The sequence below is a fragment of the Sinocyclocheilus anshuiensis genome, unplaced genomic scaffold (assembly GCF_001515605.1).
Source record: "Sinocyclocheilus anshuiensis isolate Anshui unplaced genomic scaffold, SAMN03320099.WGS_v1.1 scaffold907, whole genome shotgun sequence".
Classification (NCBI taxonomy): domain Eukaryota; kingdom Metazoa; phylum Chordata; class Actinopteri; order Cypriniformes; family Cyprinidae; genus Sinocyclocheilus; species Sinocyclocheilus anshuiensis.
In genome coordinates, this window is record NW_015546133.1 from 1,926,397 (window position 1) to 1,954,318 (window position 27,922).

General features: G+C 35.9%; 2 protein-coding genes and 1 long non-coding RNA gene across 6 annotated transcripts in view; 1 reads left to right on the forward strand and 2 right to left on the reverse strand.

Moving 5' to 3' along the window:
• Nucleotides 1-216: 216 nt before the first annotated feature.
• On the reverse strand, nt 217-15,742 carry LOC107701152 (proto-oncogene DBL-like). Of its 2 annotated transcripts, XM_016503112.1 has the most exons (26): nt 15,668-15,742; nt 14,850-14,966; nt 14,389-14,538; nt 13,781-13,905; nt 13,366-13,480; nt 12,312-12,431; nt 11,935-12,126; nt 11,657-11,848; nt 9,839-10,010; nt 9,667-9,755; nt 9,483-9,568; nt 9,245-9,311; nt 8,762-8,877; nt 8,623-8,692; nt 8,184-8,276; nt 6,939-7,031; nt 6,715-6,840; nt 6,342-6,563; nt 5,853-5,945; nt 5,139-5,217; nt 4,974-5,025; nt 3,781-3,893; nt 3,438-3,544; nt 3,186-3,298; nt 1,679-1,793; nt 217-1,493 (listed from the first exon to the last, which is right to left on the reverse strand). In XM_016503112.1, the coding sequence occupies exons 1-26, from the start codon at nt 15,671-15,673 to the stop codon at nt 1,479-1,481; spliced, it is 2,838 nt and encodes a 945-aa protein (XP_016358598.1). In that variant the 5' UTR covers nt 15,674-15,742; the 3' UTR covers nt 217-1,478. The 2 variants fall into 2 exon arrangements, with proteins under 2 accessions (XP_016358598.1, XP_016358600.1); XM_016503114.1 differs by lacking the exons at nt 217-1,493; nt 1,679-1,793 and having other exon boundaries at nt 3,250-3,544; nt 3,781-3,977.
• Nucleotides 15,743-16,125: 383 nt separating this feature from the next.
• Nucleotides 16,126-18,368, reverse strand: LOC107701153 (uncharacterized). Its single transcript, XR_001635612.1, has 3 exons — nt 17,914-18,368; nt 16,855-16,974; nt 16,126-16,153 (listed from the first exon to the last, which is right to left on the reverse strand). It is a non-coding gene; the product is annotated as an uncharacterized LOC107701153 (long non-coding RNA).
• A 3,645-nt stretch (nt 18,369-22,013) lies between these two features.
• The window catches only part of LOC107701154 (arrestin-C-like), a 28,727-nt gene continuing 22,818 nt past the window's right edge, over nt 22,014-27,922 (forward strand). Inside the window, exons 1-12 of one of the 3 annotated variants that reach the window (XM_016503116.1) lie at nt 22,017-22,116; nt 23,538-23,563; nt 24,804-24,834; nt 24,945-25,005; nt 25,093-25,137; nt 25,318-25,511; nt 25,758-25,817; nt 25,895-25,971; nt 26,072-26,124; nt 26,880-26,962; nt 27,044-27,128; nt 27,510-27,582. In XM_016503116.1, coding sequence (XP_016358602.1) covers nt 23,553-23,563; nt 24,804-24,834; nt 24,945-25,005; nt 25,093-25,137; nt 25,318-25,511; nt 25,758-25,817; nt 25,895-25,971; nt 26,072-26,124; nt 26,880-26,962; nt 27,044-27,128; nt 27,510-27,582 — 773 coding nt within the window. In that variant the 5' untranslated portion in view covers nt 22,017-22,116; nt 23,538-23,552. Of the gene's footprint in view, nt 22,117-23,535; nt 23,564-24,803; nt 24,835-24,944; nt 25,006-25,092; nt 25,138-25,317; nt 25,512-25,757; nt 25,818-25,894; nt 25,972-26,071; nt 26,208-26,288; nt 26,374-26,879; nt 26,963-27,043; nt 27,129-27,509; nt 27,583-27,922 lie in introns of all 3 variants that reach the window. The other 2 variants (XM_016503117.1, XM_016503115.1) reach the window with 2 other exon arrangements.

Consider the following 27,922-nt stretch of genomic DNA (forward strand, 5'->3'; position numbering starts at 1 on the left):
TTCAGTGTCACATGATCCTTCAGAAATTATTCTAATTCATTACTCATCAATATCAAAGCTGACAATTGCTGCTAAATATGATATTTTTGTGGAGACTATGATTTTTTTTCAGCATTTTTTGATGAACAGAAAGCATTTATTTGAAATAGAAATAATTATCAATGTCTTTATCAATTTAATGCATTCTTTCTGGATAAAAGTATTAATTTCTTTCAGAAAAAAAAATCTTTGTAAAAATCTTACTGACCCCAAACTTTTGAACAGTAGTGTATTTATTCATTGCAGTTTTTAATGAGGTTAGCTAATGTAAATTCACCTCAGTGGTTTCTAAGCGGTTAACGAAGTGCGCATTGTGAGTGCAGAGAAAGTTCATTAAAAATAATGGAATGGACAAGTTTACAGTGGATGTTATTATGATGTATACCACCAAGTTTTATTTCAGTGACAAAAACTGACCCAAATATGGTGGATGTGGTAAAAAAATATTTTTAAAACAAAATATTAACAAATGAATTATGCTGTTTCTACAGTAAACCCATTTAAAAACACATTGATAACTAAGAAAATGCTAAGTAGTCCAGAACAGCCATATTTGATCTGGCTTAAAGTGAATATGAATATAAACACAGATCATCTGAAGGTGAGCAGTATGTTTTAAGCATAACCGTGAAGCAATAAAGCAATCACATTGCCCACTAGGGATTTGTAAGTGATTTGTAAAGTTTTAAATTCATGTACTCTCTTAAATAATATTTCTTGCACATATTTCTCTGAAATATTTCTTGGAGAAATACTGATGCCAATGTAAAATCAGACTAATAAAAACGAGGAATTAGTGTTATCCTGGTAAGTTTGGAAATGGAATGTTAGGTTTTGGCACATAAGCTAGATACTAATGTTTAGTTTATCTTTCATTCTTTGTAGCATTGGTATCCATTCCATTACTAAAATGGCTTTTTAAAACAAATGTCCAACCACTGTACCCAACCGAGAAGAGAAAAAAAAATTTTACTATTCTCTCAAGCCAGTTTATGCCCCATGCCATAAACCTTCCTGTTTTTAATATACAGTTAAATACTGTGCTATCTACACAAATACATGTTTTATATCATGTTATGGCACAGCATGGTGATGGTACTTTCCAGGGGTGAAGAAGATCAGTGTAAAGTGCTTTGCAAAGCTCCTTTTATTTCCAGGCTGTATTGTTGTAGGTGGTGTCATTGACACATTCGAGGAGAGAGAGGAATCCCTTTTTGTCTTTAAATCCAGCATAATCCAAACTCCCCACTGATGGCAGATGGAAACTTTCTCTTGACTAGGGGGCTCAGTTTTCCTGACTTGGTGTTTGTTAGTGTGCTTCAGGTTGGCGTGACTGGGCTCAGTCCTGAATGACAATAATGGCCTTTAGGGTTGTGACATGGTGTGAGCTTTGTGTACATGTGGTTTATGTACTTATGTGTTACTGGGCTTCCTGCTGTTTATATTTCCCGTACCTATGAGACAACACCGGAGTGCTTTAGAGAAAGAAAAGCTTCAGCAGTACAGTACTGTATTTCTGTTCAAATAAATGCAATCAGTTTGTCTCTTTAAAATTAAATATTCATCACGCTTTTAATAAACATTCATTTAATTAGTACAGTAGTCTTATAACATCATTAGGCCCGTAGAGTTCACTCACCATAAGCCCCCCTCCTGGCCTAATGGAGGGACTTCTGCCTGCATCTCCCAGCATTCTCAGCAGTGTATCAACAGGGAGTTTTCCTTCACCTCCACTAGTCAAATTCTTAACATGCCTGTGGGAATTATAGCGTGACACTGATCATTAACTTGTAAATTAGAGTGATTCTTGTTATGTAACTAGTGATTCAAAATTAATATATTTTTGTCCTGAATCCTGTGGGTAATTAATTATTCAGTGCTCTATACCAGAAGATAATGCAAAATTGTATCATATCTTTGAAATCAGATTTTTAAGAAACAGTTCTAGTTTTACAGATGGACAAGTTGGCAAAAACATGCTTAAGTTTTGTAAAAATATTTTTATGGAGGCACAATATTAATACTGGTCCAATATATATATACATATACAGGTGCATCTCAATAAATTAGAATGTCGTGGAAAAGTTCATTTATTTCAGTAATTCAACTCAAATTGTGAAACTCGTGTATTAAATAAATTCAATGCACACAGACTGAAGTAGTTTAAGTCTTTGGTTCTTTTAATTGTGATTAATGCTCAGAGGCTGCATTTATTTGATGAAAAATACTGTAAAAACAGTAATATTGTGAAATATAATTACAATAAGAATTAACTGCTATAATGTGTTTTATTTATTATTATTATTATTTTAATGTAATTTATTCCTGTGATGGCAAAGCTGCATTTTCAGCAGCAATTACTCCAGTCTTCAGTGTCACGTGATCCTTCAGAAATCATCATTTTTATTATAAATTATCGGAGTATTGCTGTGCCAAAAATCTTACTTCCAGGTTCGTACCTGTTTTTATACAGTCTATGGTTCGTACAAGTTTCGGATTCTCCCGGAAGAGCGCGCCCGCGCACGCATCGACCAGAGCAAGAGCACAATGCACCCATCAACGCGCTTCATCCGGCAGCGCTGCACGGGACTCGCTCGGGAAGAATGTTTTTATTATAAATTATCGGAGTATTGCTGTGCCAAAAATCTTACTTCCAGGTTCGTACCTGTTTTTATACAGTCTATGGTTCGTACAAGTTTCGGAGAGTTTCGATCGTGGCTCTTCATGACGTAAACGAGGGTGGAACTCCTTATATGGGCAATCCGGGGCAGCAAAGGAGTTTCACAAAATGTTTTATAAACAAGGCCCAGTTCGACGCTGTATTTGCACATCACTTGATAATGAAAGATGTAGCGGTCCCAGCTATAAAATATCCCGGTCATGATTAAGAACTGCAGACGGTAAAGTGAAACTGCATCAAATGTAAGGATGCAGTACTACTCTATAGGTACTCAAGATTAACATGAGATTGGGTGAAACTGTGTTATGTCCCCTTTAATTTATTTAGAAAAAAAATATTTTCATATCGGTTATAATAGTAATGGTTATCAACCGGCTTATCAATATCAACCAGAATTTTAACATCGGAGCATGTCTTGTATTTTTTGCTCCACTTAAGCATAAATTAATAATGAAAAATGACTCACCAAAGCCCCATGGCACTCTCCTTAAGCACGTGAATGACATCACCACATTTGATGATTACATCATCCATGCCACACTTTAAGTGGTCCACCATTGCTCTATACCTTCCAGGAACCTCAAAGACAACAAACAAACAAGCATAATACAAGGTCAAAGCCATCATATAGACTATATAAAACCAAAATCCTTTATTGTTGATGAAGTTTCCCCCGAATAACTGGGAATCTGAGTGATATCTAAAGGTCCAAGCTCACAAGCACTACATCGTCTTCTTCATCAGAGTCTGAAATGTTCGAAAGGTCAGTGGTCCAGTCCTCCAGACCCTCACAGATGTCCACTGAGTGAGATGTCCCTGGCCAGCCTGCAACCCACAACCAGCCGAACCATAATGGCATTCTCCCCGAACGGGTCGTAAATCTTTCATGCATTGCCATTACGTGATTCAATTTCATGCAAATAAATGTGCCACAATTTACATATTGCATATTAAAAATCCCATTTAAAAAATATTATGTTCGATAGCATAGTGAATTTTCCTACTCCTGTCAACTAGACTAAATGCCAGTGAAAATGGCCTTCACGCAGCCTCTGACTCACTGCGGTGGTTTTGGTGGCTAGGACGTGGAGAAACGATGACTGGGTCTGTCAAAACCGGACTCATGCGGCCTGAATCGGCCTCCTCAGAGCTGATGGACGCCCCCTGAAGCTTGCTGTGAGGAAGGACATCAAAACAACCTGAGCAGCCAGTGATCTGTGTGGACGTCCAGGGCATGCATACGGACATATGCCTCACACTGACCCACCAACCGAGGAACCGACGAATGGAAACAAGGGCATCAAAGGAACACAGGGCAAAAACACAACAACAACCATCAAACATCGTCACAAACAGGATATTCTGAAACCGGACTGCAGTCAATAGAGTAAAATGGCAAATAAGCTCAATATTAATGATGTGCGTAATTTTCAGGCATTCAATTGAATTTCATTGGAAAAAAAAACATTTAATATTAGCGGAGTTGACAGGACATTGACCCCAATCCTGTTTCATTGAACAACAACATTCAAAGAATGATATAGAATGATAAAAAAACGCAAAGTAGGCCTACTATGTGCTGCAAATGATTTCCCAAACTGAATTATAAATTTCACTGTTATTATTTATTATAAAATTATGCTTGTATCTTTAATACATTATATTAATTTAGGGTGAAGGATATATATATATATATATATATATAAAATAATGTTTAATTCATTAATTTATTTATTTATAAGCAACATCTGTCACATCATAAATAATCTTAAAAATTAAATAAAAATAATCACAGATTTGCATATTAGCCAATTAATTAGCCCATGACTTAAATTAGATTTAAATTAGATTTAAATGTGCAATTAGGATAAAGTGCTGCTTAGACAACAACTTCACTAAATGTTTAAAAACCATAATGTTTGGAAATAGTTGTTTGGAAATAATATTAGACTGTCATTTACTGCATAAAGCATTTTATTTTTGATTCTCCAAAAAGAAACACTCTTGCTTCAAGAGTTTTTTTCATGCCAGAATGGTACCGAGTAGTACTATATCCATCATGCAGATGGGCTCAAAGCATACAGTCTTTATGAATGTGATTTATATAAGGCAACACTGTTCAACAAATTCTGCTGATTTTTGTTCAGATCCTTCCATATGCAAATATGAATGTTGATTTACACATTTTACATCCATACTATAGAAGAGATTGCAAAAAGATTGTGAGGGGTTACGGGAGTACAGTGAGGATCACCTGTCGGCCAAGGGTGGAGATAATGACTGCTCACCATCCAGGTGAGCATCACCTGAGAAAGTGAAACACAGAGTTTGACCTACTAAACACGACAGATTTCATTAAGACATACCAATTCAGAATTCAACACTGATATTAACAGAAATGGAAATGCAGTGTAGGAACCTTTGTCAATCTTTTGCTGATTGTTGAGGATTTTTCTAATCTCAGTGAGCCATGCAGTCTTCACATCTACAGTTGAAGCCTGCAAAATAAAACAATTACAAACTACAAATCAGTTGGGGGCACCATAATTTTTTTCTTGTTTAATATTTTATTTTCTTATATAATATCTACTCACATTTTTATATTTTATTTTATTTATATTTCTAATTTATATCTATAATATAGTTATATATCATGTCATTTTAAATATATATAATTTTATATAATATTTTAGATTTTTCAATATTTTATTTTATTACTATTATTTTTTAATGACAAGTTATATTATTATCATAACAATTTTAGTAAAAAAGTTAAACTGAACCCATCACACTCAAATGTTTTTTTTTTTAAACCCTAAAACTATCTTCTTATCTTCAGTTTTAAATTAGATTTTGAATCCCAGATTTTCAATGTGGTTACAATGTGTCTTAAAAATGGCTAATTAGTTCTTCTAAAGTTTTTTTTTTTTTAAACACTCATTTTTAGTTGTGCAAACAAACTGAAATTTAATGTTCAGGACTTGACATTAACAATCACTGTGAACAAGCAATTTTTGATATATCTCCATCAATGAGGAGCTTTTGAGGAGGCGTTATTAAGTGATGACAGAGGCACTTGTAACCTTGTATGTACTGCATACTGTGGAGTTTTAACCTTGATAAAATGACTCACCTGAACAACATACACCTCCTCTTTTCCGTTATACCAAATTTCAAACTTCTTTACATCCCCTTTGACGTTTTCTGTGATACCAACAGCACTCATCTGCAAATGAAACAGAGAGGTCAAAAATCTCACTTGGAAATTCAGTAACACAGTATTTTAATAACCTTGTGGGTTTTTTAACGGCCGATGGAATTTGAGTTAAGCCTAAAACCCCTTTCATGAAAACGTCCATCTCTTTGAGCACACTTAAAATAGAGCTGGAATAAATAAATAGGTGCTTAACTTCAGCATCTGTGCAACACAACATGCTCAAAAATGGCTTTAGTGTATCAAACAGGTCAAAGTTGGCTGGTTAGCTGCATGGTGGATGTCATAATTGCACAATCTGGCTGCAAAAAGCAGCTTTCTACTTTGACAGTCATTCAAAAGTAGTCATGCATTCTGACAAAATGACTATTCAAATGGCAAATACGCTGATCTCTCACTCTCTCTCACCATCAGGCAGTGTTTGAAGCTGTAAGAGGCTGTCCGATCACGTGCCTCTCCACTCTCCTCTCTCTTCTTGCAGAAAAGCAGAGCTCTTTCATGAAGGAACAGATGCCTTTGCATTGGTTTAAAGCGAGCCATGTCCTTCATGCGTGTTGGCCCTTTCCTATGGTTGATCCAGACGTTAAAAGACCCCTGCATAAGGACACGGCCCAGGTCACTCAATTCGCCCTAGATACAGAGGACACAGAAGAAAGCAAATGTGGGAATGTAAGTAGCAGCACATTCAAATTTAATGGAAGGCCATTTTTGAGCAAATTTTCATTTTTGGGTGAACTATTCCTTTAATATTCCTCTATCCTTCCTCATTTCTTGGACGCACCTCATAACCAGTGATGGCAATTTGATGCATGGAGTCATTGACAGACTTGAGGAGGTCCAGCATGGCATTCAGCGCCCCTTGCAACTCAGATGCATACTGTGAGTTTGAGCTGTGTTTTAGTAGTTCCTAATCAGAGAGACAGACAGCATTTAGTGTAATAGACATCTGTGGGGGTGGGGGGGATTCTATAACAAGCATGGATTTGGTTTGTTCTGGTTAAGCACCTTCAGAAGAAGCTGGTACTTGGTTAAACGTTGAACAGGTTTCAGCAAATATGAGTCCAGACCTAGTTTATGATCCAGCTTCTTTTTGCACTCCTACATAAGAAAGAAGATAAAATTAGCTAAATAAACAATCTAAAACTCATTTAATGAATATAAAATATTACACTAATCACTATCTATCCCTATAAATATCTGCTAGTGTTGTTTATTGTAGCCATCAGTGGTGTAGTCGGGGCCATACGCAAGTATACGCCGTACACTTACTTTTTTCCCCGGGATGTTTGCGTATTACGACTTCTAAGGATCAATATTCGCGTATACCCTGGGTATACCCACTTGTTTTGTTGCTTCGCAAGTCCGTAATCTACTGTCATGTAGCTTCCCCTTTAATGGTGTCCAATACTGCTGTGAAATTCGTGATTCTTTGTAATTGGCGCAATATCACTTCTGTCATTCAACGCCGCTCATTGTCGCTCGCGCTAGGTGTTTTGAGCCGCACTGAGCGCAGTTCTCGTGCTGCAACAGTGGATACACACCGTAAGGAGATATGGTAGTGAGTGCACGGATTTGAGTGGAGACATTCTCTCGTTAGTAGCCTATCGAGAAAGGAAGCCCAATATGATAGTGCGGCCAATCACATACATACCTTTTGATTTATTGAACGCAATGACCAATCAAGAGGCATTAAAGTTAGAACCCATTCAATGCTTAAAACCCTGGAGTTTTTGTTCAGTGCTCAGTTCTGCAAGCTCGAGAACCATCTTATTATAACGATGTAAATAAAAGATTAATTGTGCAGTACAGAGAGATTCATTGATTTTAACGGAACTTTGTGAGATCAGAAAATATTATCTGGAAATATTTATTTCATGAATTCATATCAAGTTATTTTTTTCTACCCAGTTGCATAAAATAAAACATTAAATTCAGATTTATCTGTAAAAAAATGTCACAATGAATACAATTCCAAAGCAACTTGAAATTATATATAGAACTGTAATGTGGTCAACAGACCTGGGACAACCTGGAAGTCATGCAGTAGACTACTATCTGTCTTAGAGTGCACTGCATTTAATATTAATAAATGACTATATAAATTAAACTTTATTTGGGGGGGGGGTAATAGGGTAATATTACTGGGTAATAGTAAACCACTTTTTTCTTTAGGACTACACCACTGGTAGCCATGTTTATCAGTTGTTAATGTATGGTTGTGTGATATCAAAAAAATATCCACAACAATACCTGGATGAAAGCTGAATCTGAACACTGCCTCCAGAGGGCATCTGAGCGAGGTTTGTTCTGGCAGTAGCGCTCATAGACCTGAAAATTTTCTTTCTGCAAAAACATTCATTACAAGAGAACTCTCAACGGGCATTAAGTATCCAGATAAGTGTTTCCTGTATTACTTTTCTACTCCGTCAGTACCAAATCTTCAGAACCACAGCAGAATAAATCATATTTGCCTGAGCTGTGATTGTGAGTTCACAGCCTAAAACATTTATTTTTATCAATGTTAAAAACAGTTGTGCTGCTTAATATTTTTCTGGAAACCTTGACACATTTTTTTCAGGATTCTGATGCACAGGAAGTTAAACAACAGCATTTGCTTGAAATAGAAAATCTTTTGTAACTTTATAAATGTCTTTACATATACAGTATATGTATGACACAGATGGCTCACCCGTTCCAGAAAGCGTGCTCCCACTCTCTCTGGGGTCTCTAAGCAGCTCTCGAGGTCCTGCAGGAATATCCTGCACAACAAAGACAGGATCAGCATGAATGTGTGTTTATGTGTCCATGTGTCTGGGCATATTTCTCACCTGCTGTGGAATTTATAGATCTCCGGCAGATTTCCAAACAGCTCTTCTTTTTTGTTTCGTAGTACAGATGGCAGTATATTAGAGAGAGATGGGTTGTCCATCTCTGCCCTGTAACCCTGTCACAATATCATAGAGCAGTCATTTTTTAGAACTATTAAATTAGCTCTATTTGTCCACTTTTCATGTTGTGTCCTTAATCGTTGTATCAAATCAGACCCACCACAGTTTGTTTTGTTTTTATATGGCAGTCTCCATCAACAGTTGAACAGAAAGCATCACATTACCAGTGGAAAATGTATATGTAACTACATGACCAGACTCTTATGCACCGTGCCACTATAAACTACAGTGTGAAAGGAAAGATGTGATTTCAAAATTAGTGCATCCAAAGGCCATCTACAATATTACAGCTGCGCAGCAAATGGGATGAGGGAAAATAAAACACAGACCAATTATTTCAAGGTCATTTGGTCTAGACATTACCAGCAAAACAGACAGCAGCTCATCCACATAGATTCTCTCTGTCTCAATCAGCTCCTTCATTACGTGGCTGCAGAAGCGAGGGATGCATGGGCAATAACAGAGGAGAGAGGGGAAGAAAGATATGAGGACAGAACGGGAAAGAGACTGTGAGAGACAGACAAAGAGAGGAGGTTGAGAAGAAATTCATGATTCATGAACATACATTTTTATTTTGTCAAGATATTGCATAAATGCTCACCGTTTGTGTTGGTCGGGGTTCTCAACTCCCTCTGGGCTATAAGACAGACAGCTGCGGTTCTCTTCGTAGTCGTGCATGACCTCTATCTACAAGAACGGGAAAAAAAGTTCCTAAAGCTGTCAGCAACGAGTAGACAAAGTGTACTTTGTATGATTTTGAGATGAACAAGGACGGTCAGCCAAACCTTTTTAGTGCTGGGACCTTTCCGTGAGGCCCTTTTACCAGGAAGTGCAAGATCAAAAGAAAACCTTAAACTGGAGTTCACGTCAAAACCTTTGAAAAAGACATAAAACTTTCAGACAAATGGAGACAGTGTGTTTACCATGTGCAAATGTGGTTGAAATAGATAAACATACTGTGTTTAGGAGAGAATACAGGGGATCTGCAACGTGGTGAGTTCTCGGGCCTTGGAGCGACCAGCTGGATGGGTCTGACTTGAATATCAGCCAGTTTCCTCAGACAGGCCTGTCTGCTCTGGATCATTCCCTGCACTGTTGATAGCTTTTCTGTGACAGACTCTATCTGAGACTAACAAGAAAGGAACAGTGTGAACTTAAAATAAGTACCTGATCGATAGAGAATGAGTAAGGACATACTGTAGAAAGAGAGGGACATGACATTGTTGCATTCCAGTGTCTGTACTCAGAGGGAAAAAAAGAATATTGCTTTTTGAGAGCTCAGATATATGGAAGCTCGTTTCTGCCATGCGATAAAAAAAAAAGCTTATTGTGACTAAAATAAAACAATAGATAGGACTTCCGGTTGGCTTGTGTGGGGAGTAGCTGCACTTTGCCTGTGCTCCCACAGTTTTCATTTCAAATTTCTTCTCTAGCCCATCGACGATTTTATAACATAGTTAATTGGTCGGTTTACTTTGAAATCTAAAAATGCTAAGAAAGATGAAGTTAAGAAAGACAAAGCACAAGCTAGCGGCAGCTTAACACTGCTGGAAGAGCACAGAGCGGCTTTTTTGATCTTGGAGGCGAGGCTAGACATTACATACAACGGTAAACATATGAACAGTGACTTCTTTCACTTGAAGCAACTGCGGGGACATGAGTGTCGGAGCCCTAGATTCAAAGTATGCAACTTTAACTGACGAACACGCTAACCTCAAAGCCAAGGTCATGGATCTAGAAGGAAGGAGCCGCAGGAATTCCCACATTCATCATTCATATTCACGAATAGATTTTTTTTATTAGACAACATGCTACTAATCAAGCTGTGAGTATCACAGCATTGTTATTTCGGATCACGCTCATACATCATAAGATCATAAGATACAGTGTAAGATTTTACATAGGGTTTACTATACTAATGCTACACTTGCTAAAATATATCCTTCTGTCAGTAATGCATGTAATCGGATCTTATTCATATGTTGTGGGAATACCCTACGTTATTTGATTACTGGACCAAAATATTTAAAACTCTGAAGGAAGCCTTTGACATAGATCCTGATCCAAATCTACTTTTGGCCATTTTCGGCATGGTGGTCCATGCTGATCTTTCAGTGACGGTTCAAAAGGCTATAGCCTTTATTACTTTGTTAGCCAGCTGTCTCATCCTTTTAAAATGGAAACATGCCTTACCCCCTACTTTTGATACATGGCTGAAAGAAGTGTTTACTTGCATTAAAAATTAGACTGTCACTCAATGGTCAATTTTTATTTATTTATTTTTACAATTTAACATGCTATTTTTTTTTAATAGTCAATAGTCTGTTGAGATATTATTATTGGTTTTTGTTTGTTCATTTTTTTCTATTGTTATTATTGTTTGTTTTTTTTTTGTTTGGCAAGTTTTTCTTAGGTAGTTGGTTGGGGGAGTTGCTTCCTAGGGTATTAACAGTTCATTGTTGTCGATAGATTTGATGTTCAGTGCAGAAAATCCAATAAAAGAAATTTTAAGTAATGAAACAATAGAAAATAATGTGGATAGCATAGCTCAGATAATTCAGTCTTGGAAGAAATGTTCGAGTTCACTCTGAAATCTCTGGCTGATTTGGAAATCTGAGCACAGTTTTGACACAGGTATGCAATTGTGTGGTTATTTTCTCTGGGGGGAAAAAACAAGAGAAGCGGGAAATGTATTTGCCTTCTATTTAATCTGCTTGCTATAGAGATAATAAAGGAATAGTTCATCCAAAAATTAAAATTCAGGTGTGTCAGTACCTGCAACTGTGGAGTGAGTATTGCTTCAAACTCCAGACTGAGAATGTCCGGGTTTGACCGCAGCACTGAGGGAGCTGTCTCCATCAGTTTCTCAATGTCCTGCAGGGCTGTCTGTGCCCCCTCTTTTGACTGAAACTTATCCAGCAGTTGGTTTGCCAGCAGATAGGCCCCCTCATCACACCAACGCACAGTCTGCCCATAAACAGATATGCAGAGTCTGTATGTGCTTTGCATAAAGTAGATAAATTACATATTTCTTGCATTTGCATCGTTATTACCTCCTCCAACCGCAACAGCAAGTCTCGTATGTGCGTGAGAGATGCCCGTTTGGCACGAAGAGCTGTAGTGAGAGTGTCAGAGTGATGCCTCAATTCATTGCAGCGCTGAACTATTAGGGCAAGAGCGTAGTGATGACTCGCTGCCAACTGGTGCCCATGTAGAATAATAATCTGAGCACGGCCCATTTCTTCCTGCAAGAACAACAGAGTGCTCTCAGCTTTTAATCAGTGTATCAGTTAAAAAGTCTGGTCAAAAGATCTGTTACCTTATTAGCATCAACTTCAACATCAATCAGTATTTGTGGTGTTCTCAAAAAGGCATGTTTACTAGTACAAAAAAGAGAAGATCGAATATTTAAATCTTTAACATATTAAACCTCTGCTGTGGTTTCCAGCATCTCGAGGTCTTTGAGCAGCTGCTCTGTCTGGGCCACTGTTGTCCCCACAGATGCAATGGCTTTCTCCTGCGCACTGAGTTTCTCCAGAATGGCTTCCATCTATGCACAGACCAAAACCAAATAATTATGTTCAATGATGCATTTAAGATAAATGTTTTATTAGTGCATTAATTCACACACAAAAATAATAATATAACAGACTTGTCATTGGTATAATTACAAAAGAAGTTTTAATGTTTTTTTCCATAGCTATTAAATTGTATAATATATATATATATATATATATATATATAATAATAAATGCTTTATATACAGAGTAATCATCAGTCGAAGGCATAGTAATGAACATAGCACTTCAAAAAACCATAGCAACTTAAATCTGTGAATCTTTTTTTATTCTGTTCATTTACAAGAACCATCCGAATGAACTTTCCAATGCTGCATATGGGTGGACCATTTAAGACGAACCGATTCACTAAAATTAATCATACTTTCCAATGCTGCATATGAGAAAATGGACCGTTTAAGACAAACCATTTCACTAGAATGATTGGATTTCCCAGTGTTGCATATGAACCGTTTAGGTCAAATTGATTCAGTAAAATGTCTCGCATTTTCCAATGCTACGCATGACAGAGATGAGGACCCTTGAATAACGAATTGATTCACTTGAATGAATCAGACTTACACATGAGAGTGAATTGTTTAGGATGAACCGATGCACTAGAATGAATCAGACTTTCCAATGATGCACACGAAAAATTGTACCGCAGAATGACGCAGGCTTTTCAACGCTTCATATGATAGAGGACGACCAAATTACTAAAATAAATCTGACTTTGTAGCGCTACCTTAAATAAGAGCGAGAGAGACGAGAGCATTTTTGCTTTAGCTGGCGGTAGCGAACTTGTGCGTAGTAGCATGCGCAGTACAATGACATTCAAAACAGCAATGTTGCACTGTATCGCTAATTTTTGGGGAAAAGTAGCTTGTTACTAGAAAGCTGGAAAAGCAGTGTTTTTCTAGTCTGTACCTCATGGAAGCTCATCTCGTATTGGAGCAGTTGAAGGTATTGTTGGAGCTTGAGGTGGTGCTTCTCAAAAAAGCCATCAAAAGCCATTTCCATGTCCCGTAACTGTGCCACGAGTCTGCAAAAAATAAATGGAACATGATGGATCTTTTTTTCCACACACAGAGCCTCCCTAGAATATAATGTTGATTGTGATGGACACATTTTTGCAGAAAGATGCATTGTGACCTAGTGGAAGTTAAATAGACATCAACCAATCCAACATTGGAGGATAAAATATAAAGGAGGGAATGAATACAGCATGATTTTGAATACCTGAATCACATAAATACTCCTTAGAGAGTTATTCAGCTTCCCGAAAGAGCTGATGACAATTATTTACTGTGCTTATTCTGCTGGTGAGTAATAGCCTACGTACCTCTGCACTCTTTCTTTGTCTTGGCTGATGTCTCTGTCTTCTGCTGCAGCACCTTCCACAGCTTTTGAGGCCTCAAGGTTTGAGAGAAGCTGGCGTCCTTCTCTCATAACTGACCTAATGTCATCCTATAATAGTTTTCAAACCATGTGTCTAATTCAAACTTAACTTAAATTTTTATATATAAGCATTCATGCATTTTTTACAGTATTACAGCCTTTTTTATGTGTGAACAACTTAAGATGCTTTTATATTATTTTAGTTGTCCTGTATTGGCACATTAGTGGTGAAATATCAAATTTGTTGTGAAAATCATCCTACCAGTCATTGTGTTTTATATTTAATAGATTTCCCAAAATTCTGAGACCACAATGAAAGTATGGGATTCAAAATCTAATTTAAACCTGGGAATAAATTTTAAGATTAAAAAATGCATTATGCCATATAAATTATGACAACATTATGCCATAAAATTGGATATTGTTTTTTCTATTAAAAAAGCTATGCTGATAATGTAATGCATTAGAACAAATTATATTAAATTAGAAAAAATGTCAGCCCCCACTGTTTATGTGCATAATACATACACAACTACAGAATCATCACCACACCTTCATCTGCCTGTATTTCTCAGTGTGTGATCTGAGTAGGTACTCAATGCCACTGGCTTCATCAGGTAGCTCCATCTCAGACAGCTCTGTGCCGAATGTCTGCAGTAACTGGGCAATCTCCTTCACAGTCACTGCAAAACTCTCTATGGCCTGGAGGGGGCAGCACAGACAAAAATATGCATTACTCAGCATTTACTGCAATTGTAGGTCAAAGCATGCTTATCTAAAATCAGATTTGTATGAAATTAGATTTGCATATCACAAATAATGAATACGAAGTAAACAGATATAATTCAGTAACTGATTTGTTTCTCTTATTAAATAGTGAAGCATACAATGTGATTTTGTGATTTAATTTCATTTTGTGAAGCATATAATGCCTGTTTTGTTACAGTATAAATGTCTTGTTGTTTCCCTGAATGAAATCAATGTGCCACTACAGTGTGCAAGAGAATGCTTACCGTTTGCAGAACTATCCAGTCACTATGGCATTCCTCCAGCGTACCACCAAACTCAGTGCTCAGTTGATTTTCATCGATGAAGCGAAGCAGGTCTGTCAGGGAGCTCAGCATTACCATCTGAATAAGGCGAAAAGAAGCAGGGAATTAATTAAGCACAGTCTATTTAATAAAATTAAGTTCAATAAGATTAAGAGCTCATTCGTTTAGCAGACTAACTTTGTAAATGTGAAATGTCCTTTTAAAGGAATAGTGTACGAAAAAAATGTAATTTGCTGAAAATTTACTCACACTCAGACCATACAGACCAGTCCATCAATTAATGTCTTGTGAAGTGAAAAACTGCATGTTTGCAAGAAATAAATTCACCAAGGCGTTTAACCTTAAACTGTCGCTTCTGGCCAAAATCCATTGTTCCATCCATTTTTTTTTATCAGCTGTTTGGACTCTCATTCTGACAGCACCCACTTACTGCAGAGGATCCAATGATGAGCAAGTGATGAAAATTATAAAATCCTTCAAATCTCTTCCAATTAAGAATCAAACTCATTTCCATCTTGGATGGCCTGAAGGCGAGTAAATTGTCAGCAAAGTTTCATTTTTGGGTGAACTATTCCTTTAATGAATTCCTTGTTATCGATAAATAAATATTGAAAGAAATAGATATAAAATATCACATTTTGCCTCACATAATCAGTGGGTATTAAAAGAAATGACTCAATATTATACAATTTTATGTTTGTTCACGTATATGCATCTAATGACTATATCATAAAGAATTTATTGTTTTTGTACCACAGAGGAATCTCATCAGCTCTTACCGGCATCTTGAGCACAAAGTCGTCCTGACTGAAGCGGAAACCGAGGTCTGTTCCAGTGGTCTGCAGGTGGGTTTTGGGTCTCAGCACTAGAACTAAGTGCAAATGTCCAGGGAATGACATCTGAAGATGAGATATGATATTTCAGTACATGGACACATTCAACTCATATCCAGTCACATAATTCAGGATGATTTAAAGAGTAATAATATAATAACAATTTAATCATAAACTGTGGGTGGCTGCTTGTTTATCACCCTCCCACTTCTAATGTGTTCACAGATGTAGAAATCTAGGTCAGACACCCACCTATTTCCATAAATGCGCATATTTAAATTATAATTAAGCTAACAGATTAAAAGACAAGGGCAGAACTCAAATTATATTTAAAATGTGTTTTTAGCCTTTAAAATACTAAAATGTGAAGCTAACACCTCTTGTAACACCTTTCCTGCGAAGCAGGTCTGTCAGGGAGCTCAGCATTACCATCTGAATAAGGCGAAAAGAAGCAGGGAATTAATTAAGCACAGTCTATTTAATAAAATTAAGTTCAATAAGATTAAGAGCTCATTCGTTTAGCAGACTAACTTTGTAAATGTGAAATGTCCTTTTAAAGGAATAGTGTACGAAAAAAATGTAATTTGCTGAAAATTTACTCACACTCAGACCATACAGACCAGTCCATCAATTAATGTCTTGTGAAGTGAAAAACTGCATGTTTGCAAGAAATAAATTCACCAAGGCGTTTAACCTTAAACTGTCGCTTCTGGCCAAAATCCATTGTTCCATCCATTTTTTTTTATCAGCTGTTTGGACTCTCATTCTGACAGCACCCACTTACTGCAGAGGATCCAATGATGAGCAAGTGATGAAAATTATAAAATCCTTCAAATCTCTTCCAATTAAGAATCAAACTCATTTCCATCTTGGATGGCCTGAAGGCGAGTAAATTGTCAGCAAAGTTTCATTTTTGGGTGAACTATTCCTTTAATGAATTCCTTGTTATCGATAAATAAATATTGAAAGAAATAGATATAAAATATCACATTTTGCCTCACATAATCAGTGGGTATTAAAAGAAATGACTCAATATTATACAATTTTATGTTTGTTCACGTATATGCATCTAATGACTATATCATAAAGAATTTATTGTTTTTGTACCACAGAGGAATCTCATCAGCTCTTACCGGCATCTTGAGCACAAAGTCGTCCTGACTGAAGCGGAAACCGAGGTCTGTTCCAGTGGTCTGCAGGTGGGTTTTGGGTCTCAGCACTAGAACTAAGTGCAAATGTCCAGGGAATGACATCTGAAGATGAGATATGATATTTCAGTACATGGACACATTCAACTCATATCCAGTCACATAATTCAGGATGATTTAAAGAGTAATAATATAATAACAATTTAATCATAAACTGTGGGTGGCTGCTTGTTTATCACCCTCCCACTTCTAATGTGTTCACAGATGTAGAAATCTAGGTCAGACACCCACCTATTTCCATAAATGCGCATATTTAAATTATAATTAAGCTAACAGATTAAAAGACAAGGGCAGAACTCAAATTATATTTAAAATGTGTTTTTAGCCTTTAAAATACTAAAATGTGAAGCTAACACCTCTTGTAACACCTTTCCTGCTGATTCAAGCAGGAAATTCAATCTAACTAGCAACTACTATGCACTTTCTCAGACCCTTAAAGACAATCATTGTCCATGGAAATCCAAGGCTGACTCTAACTGCTAATGCTGACAAGTCAGTGTAAGCTGTCTGTCTTCTCCCTTTTTGATTGACTTATGATCAGTAAACCTCATCAGAGACACTCACTTTTGCTGCCATAATCAGTAATCCTGCAGTTTACTTCATCATCAGGGGTTAAAATACACCCTTAAGGTGCATATGTGTAATGACTAGCAATAAAACACAGATGCACAGCCAAAAGAAGTATAAAGTCTATTATTATTGCGTTAGTCATAATCCATACACGGAGTTACAAACGAAGTGGTCGGGTGTTTCAAAAACCGATCATTGCACATGCCTGTAATCAAATGTAAAATGCAACACTGCTGACTGCAATAATTATCCCTGTCCTAACTAATAGTTATTATTACAAACGCGTGCGTTTATAGTCTTGTTTATAGTTTCTCATTAATCAAAAGCAAACTAGACTCCCGCCCAGCGTCCGCAGTAGCATTTGTCAGTTCTGCAGCATAAACCCGGTCCAAAACAGAGAAGAATCCATTTTACCGCAGCCCTCTGGATCCGGGGCAGTCCCCTGAGTGGATTAGCCTCCGCCATCGTTTCTAATTTGCCCTTTTCGTGGGGATGTAGACCCACTTCTTAGCCTCACAACTTCCCTCCCTCCATGACTTTGTCCGCGGGACTGTGAGCAGCAGCAGCGAGCAGCCGCAGAGCGGATGCTGCAGTGCCGAGTCCCGACGACACCTTGGCCGCACTTATCTGCTCATTACTGTCACACCTATAATTACATGGTACTCTAACGCAGAACAAAATGTATGTACGAAACCACAGTTTTGTGTAATTTGCTCGAATCAGACCTGATTGGATTAAACTGCAAGCATTACATTGTAGGGAGGACACGAATTATAAAATCCAGCACCATGGACAGAGGTCGATACACACTCGGGCAGTAAACGGCCATATACCTATTTCCCACCTCGCACTACATCACCTCACTCACATCATATATAAAATAAAATAAAATGTAGGCTATACAAAAAATATACCTGAAATGTGATATAAAGTGATAAATTATGAATACAGTGTTTATGTGTGTGTATGGTTATATATCTAGTTATATATGTGTGTAATATTATATAATAATATTTATTTATTACATACAAATATAGAATACATATTTACATAAATGTATAATAATAAAAAATTGAATAAGTGAGTAATGTTTAATATAATTTGTAAATTAGCTGGCTTTATATTATTTTACTAAAATCTAATTTAATCTTGAACTAGACTGTTAGTGAAAATGTTCTTTAATAATGTAAATGTTCTTTGCTCTCTTTCTGTACAATGAAAGTGCTATAATTAGTAGCCTAACTTGCAATGTTTTTATTCACATTAACTTTCGATGTTAAATTCACATTAAATATAAACTCAGGCATATTAAAAATATGTTATGGCTTGACACCCATATCTGTTAGTAAACAGACAGGTTTTTATGCAAAGCATTGTTAATATATTACACTATTAGGTTACTTTGACCATCGCCCAATATAGATCAACATAATCTATAAAGGTGAGAATCAAGATATTTCATGATAATTAAGTGAATGCGTTTGGGAATGTTTTGAATAAAAAGGGAAAAATTAAAAGATAAGTGTTGTTGTGGCTGCTGTGTGTCACAGCATTTACAAATGGTCAGGCCAGAGTTCATAGGTCTTTACTTCATTTGAGTGACATTGGTTTTGTCACAGAGGACTGCAAGCACATTCTAATAAAGAGGGAATCCATCCTGTGCACTCAGTAGACACAATCTCATTACGGACCAAGTTGGAGTGTAGACAGATTAAGAGAGATTAAACTCTGAAGCAATCTGTGCCAGCTATGGGTCCACAGCACCAGAACCAAACTGGAAGTCAATCAGTCCAGTCAAACCAGACAAAAATTACTTTTATATGGAAGTTGGGCTAATGTGAATGCTGATGATTCAGATGCCATCTAGGGAGGATGTCTAACTTTGCATATATTTAGGAGATGTGAGGTAGACTTATTTTAACCAAGTCATTCATTAACATAGTTTTGGATCATAAATTACTCAAAGTTCAAAAATGTTTCAAAAACAAATCTGCTACATAATTCTTGCTACATTATAATTGTCTGTTGCTGGTTGAGTCAGAAAATTTTAGTTTAAAAATATTCAACAGTCCTGTATATGATGGATACAAGAAGTGAAATATGACTTCACTTCTTTTTCTGAATAATTCTAAAATATTTTAGGGGATTATTCATTTAGGGGTTGTTTAGAAATAAGTAATTCTGTGTTTATATGTGCACTACAGTCTTTGACTCTTTGTTACCTGGGCTTTACCTCTTTCTCAACAAGCCCGCCCACTCCCTCCCTAAAGTGTAATTACAGACGCACATGAGCTCTTCTGTAATTACCTTTGGATTAAATCCTAAATCTTCACACTTTGAACTAAAAATGGACTTTAGATATTAGAAGTGAAAGACTTATTTTAGAGACTGACTTATTTTATTTTATTTTTTACTATTTTCCAAATTACTTGTTATTATCAACCTCCACAACGTATCTTATGTAATTAATTATCTTAAATGTGTAATTTTGTGTTGATTTTTTTCTTCAGTTACATCAATAATTACAGAAAGGTTTGTGTAACAGCTTTAACTCACTTTAATTAAATCAATTAATGTCTCACGCTTTTTAGAGAATGCTTTGATCATTCGTTCTGCATTTATTATGTCCTAAAAATAAAGACATATGTTCTTAATGTAATGTTTTGACTCGACTGTAGCTATTAAAGTGAATTCTTAGCAATAAGTGGATTACTCTCAAGAAATATCCTTAGGGTGCCAATTCTTGCACCAGTGAGACACACTGAGTGCTTGATCTCCTGGGATTGGTGGAGAGCCTTTAGAAAAACATGATGTCATTGGACTGCCAGTTCCTGATAGGAGGGAACAGATGGAAGTAAAGGCCATCTCAGTGAACACTGACTGACGCTAAGAGATTTACCTGTGCTGGGCAAAAGGGGATTTCATAACATGCTCACATACACCTTTTGTGCAAGGAAGCACCTTTAATATGTGGGGATGTAATTACATTTGCCATTAACTATTCGCTACTCATTTTGCCACAGGTATGTTAAAAAATACATTAATAAATAAATAATTGGCATATGAATAAACTTTAGAAATTAACAACTCAATTTGATTAAACAACAATCAATTTTCAGTATTTAACTGTCAATAATTGTAAACGTTTTTGTATCTTTTTGTTACATATTTGTCTTTAGGGGTATATGTTAAATAATAAGAAAATAACTATAATTAAAAATAAAAACTATAAGTGTATAATTAAAAGCAAGTGTTTTTATAATTAAAACAATAAATAAAACAATTTAATGACCAACACTCAACACAAAAACCTTTCATATAAGTCAAAGTCTTGAGAAAAGTGCTCAGGGGTCACTGGGTTTCCAAACCTGTTGGCCATCTGGTGCAGCGAGACTCCCACTTTATCCCTGCGTTATCTTTCTTTTTGGGTTTCCTTACATTAAGGTACAATCTTGTTTGTGAGAAAAAGAACAAATAAATGATTAATAATGGAAATCCTACAATATATACACACTGTTTTATAACTACAGTTGTGTACAAACAACATGTACAGTGCTATATTAAGGTGCTGTACAGGGTGAATGGTCTATGTTTAGCCATGACATCACTCACGGTTGTTTTGAAGTTGAAGTGTCCTGCTCACGTTCCAACTGCAGACCAGCCATTTCACTTTGTGTTGGGATATTTGATTAATATTTATTTACATTTTCTGAGGGCATGTTAAAGAAAACGATTTGCATTTTAAGTGGCTCGGTTAGGTAATGATGGAATGCAAGATCAAAAGGATCAAATTTGAGGTTCTCACCTCATTTACTACAGTTTTTTATTTATTTAACTGATTAACACAGACACATGAATTTAACAGTTTGCTGACATAATTATTCTGCTGACATTTATTATTCTGATTTTTTATTCCACACAAAATACCACGTCTTTAGACTATAAAGACTAATTGCAGTATATTAAATATAAAAATTTAATTAATTAATTAGATTTTTATTGTTATGTTATATTAAAAATATATATGCATTTTACCAAAATGTATTTATATGCGTCATGCACTTCTGTTAAATTGTTCAACACTTCAATGTATCACACTGTACCTTCTTTAAAATATGGAATGAGCTTATCGTTTGTTGTAACAAGCGGTATGACAAATAATTTTGATTTAGAACCTAAAATACATTTGTGTCAAGTAAAAAAAAAAAACAGAACATATTGGTTCAATTCAAGTCAATTCAATTCTAAACTGGACTACATTGAGATACATAATCTTGTTCCAAGACATTACTCTGTCATTATAACATGTTCATTTTCCAGGGATAGAAACGTCATACATTTTACACTAAACCATTGGAATTTCCCTGTAGATCTTTGGTTTAATTCCCAATTTTTATTTATAAACATGTTGTAGCCCCATATAGCAGGTTAAGTGTTTAATTGGATTGACAGAAAGACAGCAGCTTCTACAACAGAGCAGCCCAAGCCAGAAGAGCAAAGGTCCGAGTATAAAACCCTGCTCCTCTGACTGTCATCTGCACTCTCTGACTTCACCAGACAGGCTGCGGATTACTAGAGAGAGGAAGCAGATCACCCTATTGCCCTACCAGTGCAAAGGTAAGAACTTGCATTGGCTCAGCAACAATACAGTATTCAATACAGTATTGTATTGACTTCATTCATTACAATTAGGCCTACATCTTTCCTGGATTATCGTCATGGCCCAGTGAATAATCATTTAGCCTACATGTGCAACCAATATTTGATTGCATTCAGATTATCTTCCTGTGAAGAGCCGCTCAATTTAGCAAAATAGATTTTGGACAAGGATGAGCAGCAGTGTGTTATCAACCTCATGCTGTGTATCTGAACATGTGCTTTACAGTTTAAAGAATCACATTAGATTAAAGTGAAAAGAGTCTTGAGAAACAAAACAAAAGGGGAAAAATTCTCTAAACCTTTTGACAGGTTTCCACATGGTTCTTTTCCTGCTTAATGCATTTATAAAAGCCTATATAAGATGCACAGAGTAATTGACAACCTCTTAGTGCCTCTTTTTTATTTTGATCCTTTTTGAAATGTAAATTGTGCACACAACAGTTCTGATTTATTTTTATGTTAGTTTTTGTCTGAATATATTCCGTGTGATTTGCATGTAAAAATAACCTGAAAGCCTAGTTAACTTTGCACATTTAGAGAGGTTTACGGCAAAGCATCTGAGTTCCCTGGATGAGCAATGCCGTACAGGCTTATCTTAGATTTATCTTCGAGAAAAATAAGAGTGATGCTGTAATCTCATTGGATGAGATTATCACTACATTCACACACACAAAAACACATCATGGCTTTTTATACACACATAGTGTAGGGACATAAAGAGTAGGGACAGACGCACACAATGTGATTTTAGTATCATTGAGGTGCTATTATAGATTTTATTTGTATTTATTAATATTGATATTTTCTGTTTTCTTTTTCATTTTAGTTAAAGTTTTTGTTATTTTGTTGTTGTTGTTTACAAATGAGAAAGTGAGAAGTGTTGCCTTGGCAACTAGCTGAAATAAAATAAGTTAAAATTTGTTATATATTTAATTTCTGTTAAAGTTTATTTAATATCAAATAACAGAAGTTTTTATGCTTTCAGTGTTAACTATAATAACACTGACACACACTCACAGTCTTGTCACCTTGACAACAGGCCTGTTATTTTATTTGTATTTATTAATATTTATATTTTCTGTTTTCTTTTTCATTTTAGTTAAAGTTTTTGTTATTTTGTTATTGTTGTTTACAAATGAGAAAGTGAGAAGTGTTGCCTTGGCAACTAGCTGAAATAAAATAAGTTAAAATTTGTTATATATTTAATTTCTGTTAAAGTTTATTTAATATCAAATAACAGAAGTTTTTATGCTTTCAGTGTTAACTATAATAACACTGACACACACTCACAGTCTTGTCACCTTGACAACAGGCCTGTTGTTTTTAATAACATCTGAATTTTTTACTGTTCATAATATTCTCTTTTTCATTTATTTCAGGAAAATCCTTGTACGATGACAGACAAGTAAGTTTTCTTTCCTTTTTGCTCTCACCTTTGAAAATGTATACTGCTCTCATACTGAAAACAGCTGCCAAATTGTTTTTTCTAAACTTAGGGCAAACTGCAAGCATTGTTAATGTTTTGAATCATTTGAGAGATCATAAATTAATAAATATATTAATATAGCATATCTAAGTAGGGTAGGATAGGACAGGATAGAATAGAATAGGAAGCAGCACATACTGAAAAACCATTACATGTGTCTGTGAGAATGTTGTTGTAAGTTTAGAATAGTTCATCAAGTGGGAATCTTCACTGGAGTCCAGAATAAACGTGCCATAAGCTGGTAGTCACAATCAATTACCAGGCATCCCCTTTGGAGTAAACACAAGCTGCCTCCATTCATGGAGCCTGGATTAGCACAGGGTAGTCCAGGACTTGGCTTTGAAGTGTCTTAAAATACTAAGCTTTAACAGCTTGATAAATGCTCAGGATAAGAAGGTCAAACCTGCAAACGCAAATACGTTGCTCTATACTGCTCTCGTACTGAAAACAGCTGCCAAATTGTTTTTTCTAAACTTAGGGCAAACTGCAAGCATCGTTAATGTTTTGAATCATTTGAGAGATCATAAATTAATAAATATATTAATATAGCATATCTAAGTAGGGTAGGATAGGACAGGATAGAATAGAATAGGAAGCAGCACATACTGAAAAACCATTACATGTGTCTGTGAGAATGTTGTTGTAAGTTTAGAATAGTTCATCAAGTGGGAATCTTCACTGGAGTCCAGAATAAACGTGCCATAAGCTGGTAGTCACAATCAATTACCAGGCATCCCCTTTGGAGTAAACACAAGCTGCCTCCATTCATGGAGCCTGGATTAGCACAGGGTAGTCCAGGACTTGGCTTTGAAGTGTCTTAAAATACTAAGCTTTAACAGCTTGATAAATGCTCAGGATAAGAAGGTCAAACCTGCAAACGCAAATACGTTGCTCAGATAGAGGTGGCTGAAGAGGTTAATACCGAGGTGTAGGCCTAATAGGACAAGTGACCCCAGCTCACTACTCTTTGGAGCCCACCCTTTTGTAACACTAACTAAATTCTTTATTTTGTTTTATTAGTATTCACTGCACCACAAACCATATTCCAAAAACTCTTTCTTTCTGTTTCTTTTTCCCATTTTTATTTTATTTATTATTATTATTTGTGTGTGTGTGTGTGTGTGTGTGTGTGTGTGTGTGTGTGTGTGTGTTCAAAAAGAGTTTTCAAAAAGACCAGTGGAAATGGCCAGGTATGACTGAACTCTTTCTGTTTTGTCAGTTCCTCAATATGCAGATGCATCTTGAATTTTCATATTACATTATCTGACAAAACGTGTGTAATGCACTGTTTGTGTTTCAGCTCACTCTCTACCTGGGGAAGAGAGACTATGTTGACCATGTTGACTCAGTTGACCCTGTTGGTGAGAAACTGTCTGCGTTTATTACTGAAACACAGACAACAGGTAATATCCAACAACTAAATTTGAATTGTTTCTTATTTTAAAAAGAAGGTGTACTGAAAATCGACCCTGCAGATCTTGGAGACAGAAAAGGTACTGTCGGTATTTATGTGTCTTAATAAAACAGAACAATATTTATTGATAAAAGTACATAAAGAAATTTATTTATTTAGTTATTTATTTAATCATTTTACAAAAAAAGCCTGTGATTAAAAGATACAGTTGGATTCATGTAAAAAAAAAAATGTTTGACCAGTGTCTTGCTTCATGCAGTTTGGATTCAGCTGGCCTGTGCTTTCCGCTATGGTCGTGAAGACTTGGATGTGATTGGGCTTTCCTTCAGAAAAGACATCTGGATTCAGCACATACAGCTATATTCTGATGCAGGCCACAAACCCACCCTGACAGAGATGCATGACACTCTCCTAAAGAAAGCTGGAGAGCAGGGTCATGCCTTCACTTTTAATGTAAGGCATCTGTACCGGCAACATAATATTTATTTTACACTGTGAATCAAACACTAAAAATATACAGGCAATGATTAGGACTGATATTTTTTAACACACCCCTTCAACACCCTATTTTTTGCCACTTTTTAATTGTTTGTTACACGTTTTATTATACTATTTATTTGTTACTTATTACTTGTTATCTGTCACAGAGTAATCTGCATAGAACTGAAAGGACTTAAATTGAAATTAACTGTCTTTCAGGTTCCTATCAACCTCCCCTGCTCTGTTACACTTCAGCCTGGCCCAGATGACAAAGGAAAGGTGAGATGCAAAGACTGAATGAGATACAAATAGAAATGCGCTGAATGGACTTGCTCATGGCTTTGTTCTTCTTGCAGGCTTGCGGTGTTGACTTTGAGGTCAAGGCCTACTTGGCCAAATCAGCTGATGACCCCGATGAGAAGATCGACAAGAAGTGAGCTTGTTGTTGGTGATTTTGCACATTCAATCCATGTTAAAACACTGTTAATTCACTGAACTTTACTAACCATTTTTCTGTCCTCTCCTTCTACAAGGGACACCTGCCGTCTTGTCATTCGTAAAATCCAGTTTGCTCCTGATAACACAGGATCTGGACAGAAAGCTGAGCTCTGCAAGAGCTTTATGATGTCTGATAAGCCTGTTTTTCTGGAAGCCTCTCTGGACAAGGAAGTATGTAACCTCTGATGCACTGCAGACTTTGATATTTACCAAATCAAGAAGAAACTCATGTCTTTTTTCTCTTGATTACAGATCTACTACCATGGTGATCCCATCCCCGTCACCATTAAGATCAAGAACGAGACCAACAAAGTTGTGAAAAAAATCAAGGTTACAGGTGAGATAAAAGACATTTCAAATAATTCACAAGTTGTGTATATAACAAATAATGTAGCTTATTACTAACTGGTTGACTGATTATTATCCAACTAATTACATGACAATAAATGGACATGAAATGATTTAAGTTATTAAAAATGTGAAAAGAATGAGATCATGGAGTGGTACAATAAAAATAAATCTACTAATTTTATTTTTTATGTTACCACTCCATGATCTCATTCTTTTCACATTTTTAATAACTTAAATAATTTCATGTCCATTTATTGTCATGTAATTAGTTGGATAATAATCAGTCAACCAGTTAGCAATAAGCTACATTATTTGTTATATACACAACTTGTGAATTATTTGAAATGTCTTTTATCTCACCTGTAACCTTGATTTTTTTCACAACTTTGTTGGTCTCGTTCTTGATCTTAATGGTGACGGGGATGGGATCACCATGGTAGTAGATCTGTAATCAAGAGAAAAAAGACATGAGGTTCTTTCCTGATAACACAGGATCTGGACAGAAAGCTGAGCTCTGCAAGAGCTTTATGATGTCTGATAAGCCTGTTTTTCTGGAAGCCTCTCTGGACAAGGAAGTATGTAACCTCTGATGCACTGCAGACTTTGATATTTACCAAATCAAGAAGAAACTCATGTCTTTTTTCTCTTGATTACAGATCTACTACCATGGTGATCCCATCCCCGTCACCATTAAGATCAAGAACGAGACCAACAAAGTTGTGAAAAAAATCAAGGTTACAGGTGAGATAAAAGACATTTCAAATAATTCACAAGTTGTGTATATAACAAATAATGTAGCTTATTACTAACTGGTTGACTGATTATTATCCAACTAATTACATGACAATAAATGGACATGAAATGATTTAAGTTATTAAAAATGTGAAAAGAATGAGATCATGGAGTGGTACAATAAAAAATAAAATTAGTAGATTTATGTGGAAAATCAGGTGCCAGGGACAACAGATAATTATAAATTTTAGTAGTCATTATAATTTATAGAAAAAAAAATTGCCACAGAATGCCGTCATTGACCAATCAGAATGGAGTATTCCAGCAGGCAGTATAATAAATATAACTGTACATTTAAATGAACTGATGTTGCATCCATTATCCTCATAGTTGACCAAACCACAGACGTCGTTCTCTATTCAGCCGACAAATACACCAAGAATGTGCTGTGTGAAGAGTTTGGGTGAGTGCTTGTATGCCAGTCATAGTGAAGATCTCTTCAGTGATCTGTCTTAAGTTCTCTAAACCAGTGTTTCCCAACCTTATTTTAGTCATGGCACCCTTTGGAAATTTTAACAAACTTGTGGCACCCTACAAAATTAATTTTGTCACAATATTTGAATTTCTAACTTCGATGTGATAATTTGAAAATTATAGATATTCGGTACAACAGGGAAGAACTGCAGAATATAATGTCATACAGATATTTTTAATATTATTAAAAAAATGTGTCCATCAATGGTGGCAATCAGTAGGCTAATTTCTAATGAAGAGACCAATTTATATGACAGATTTTAATGTAG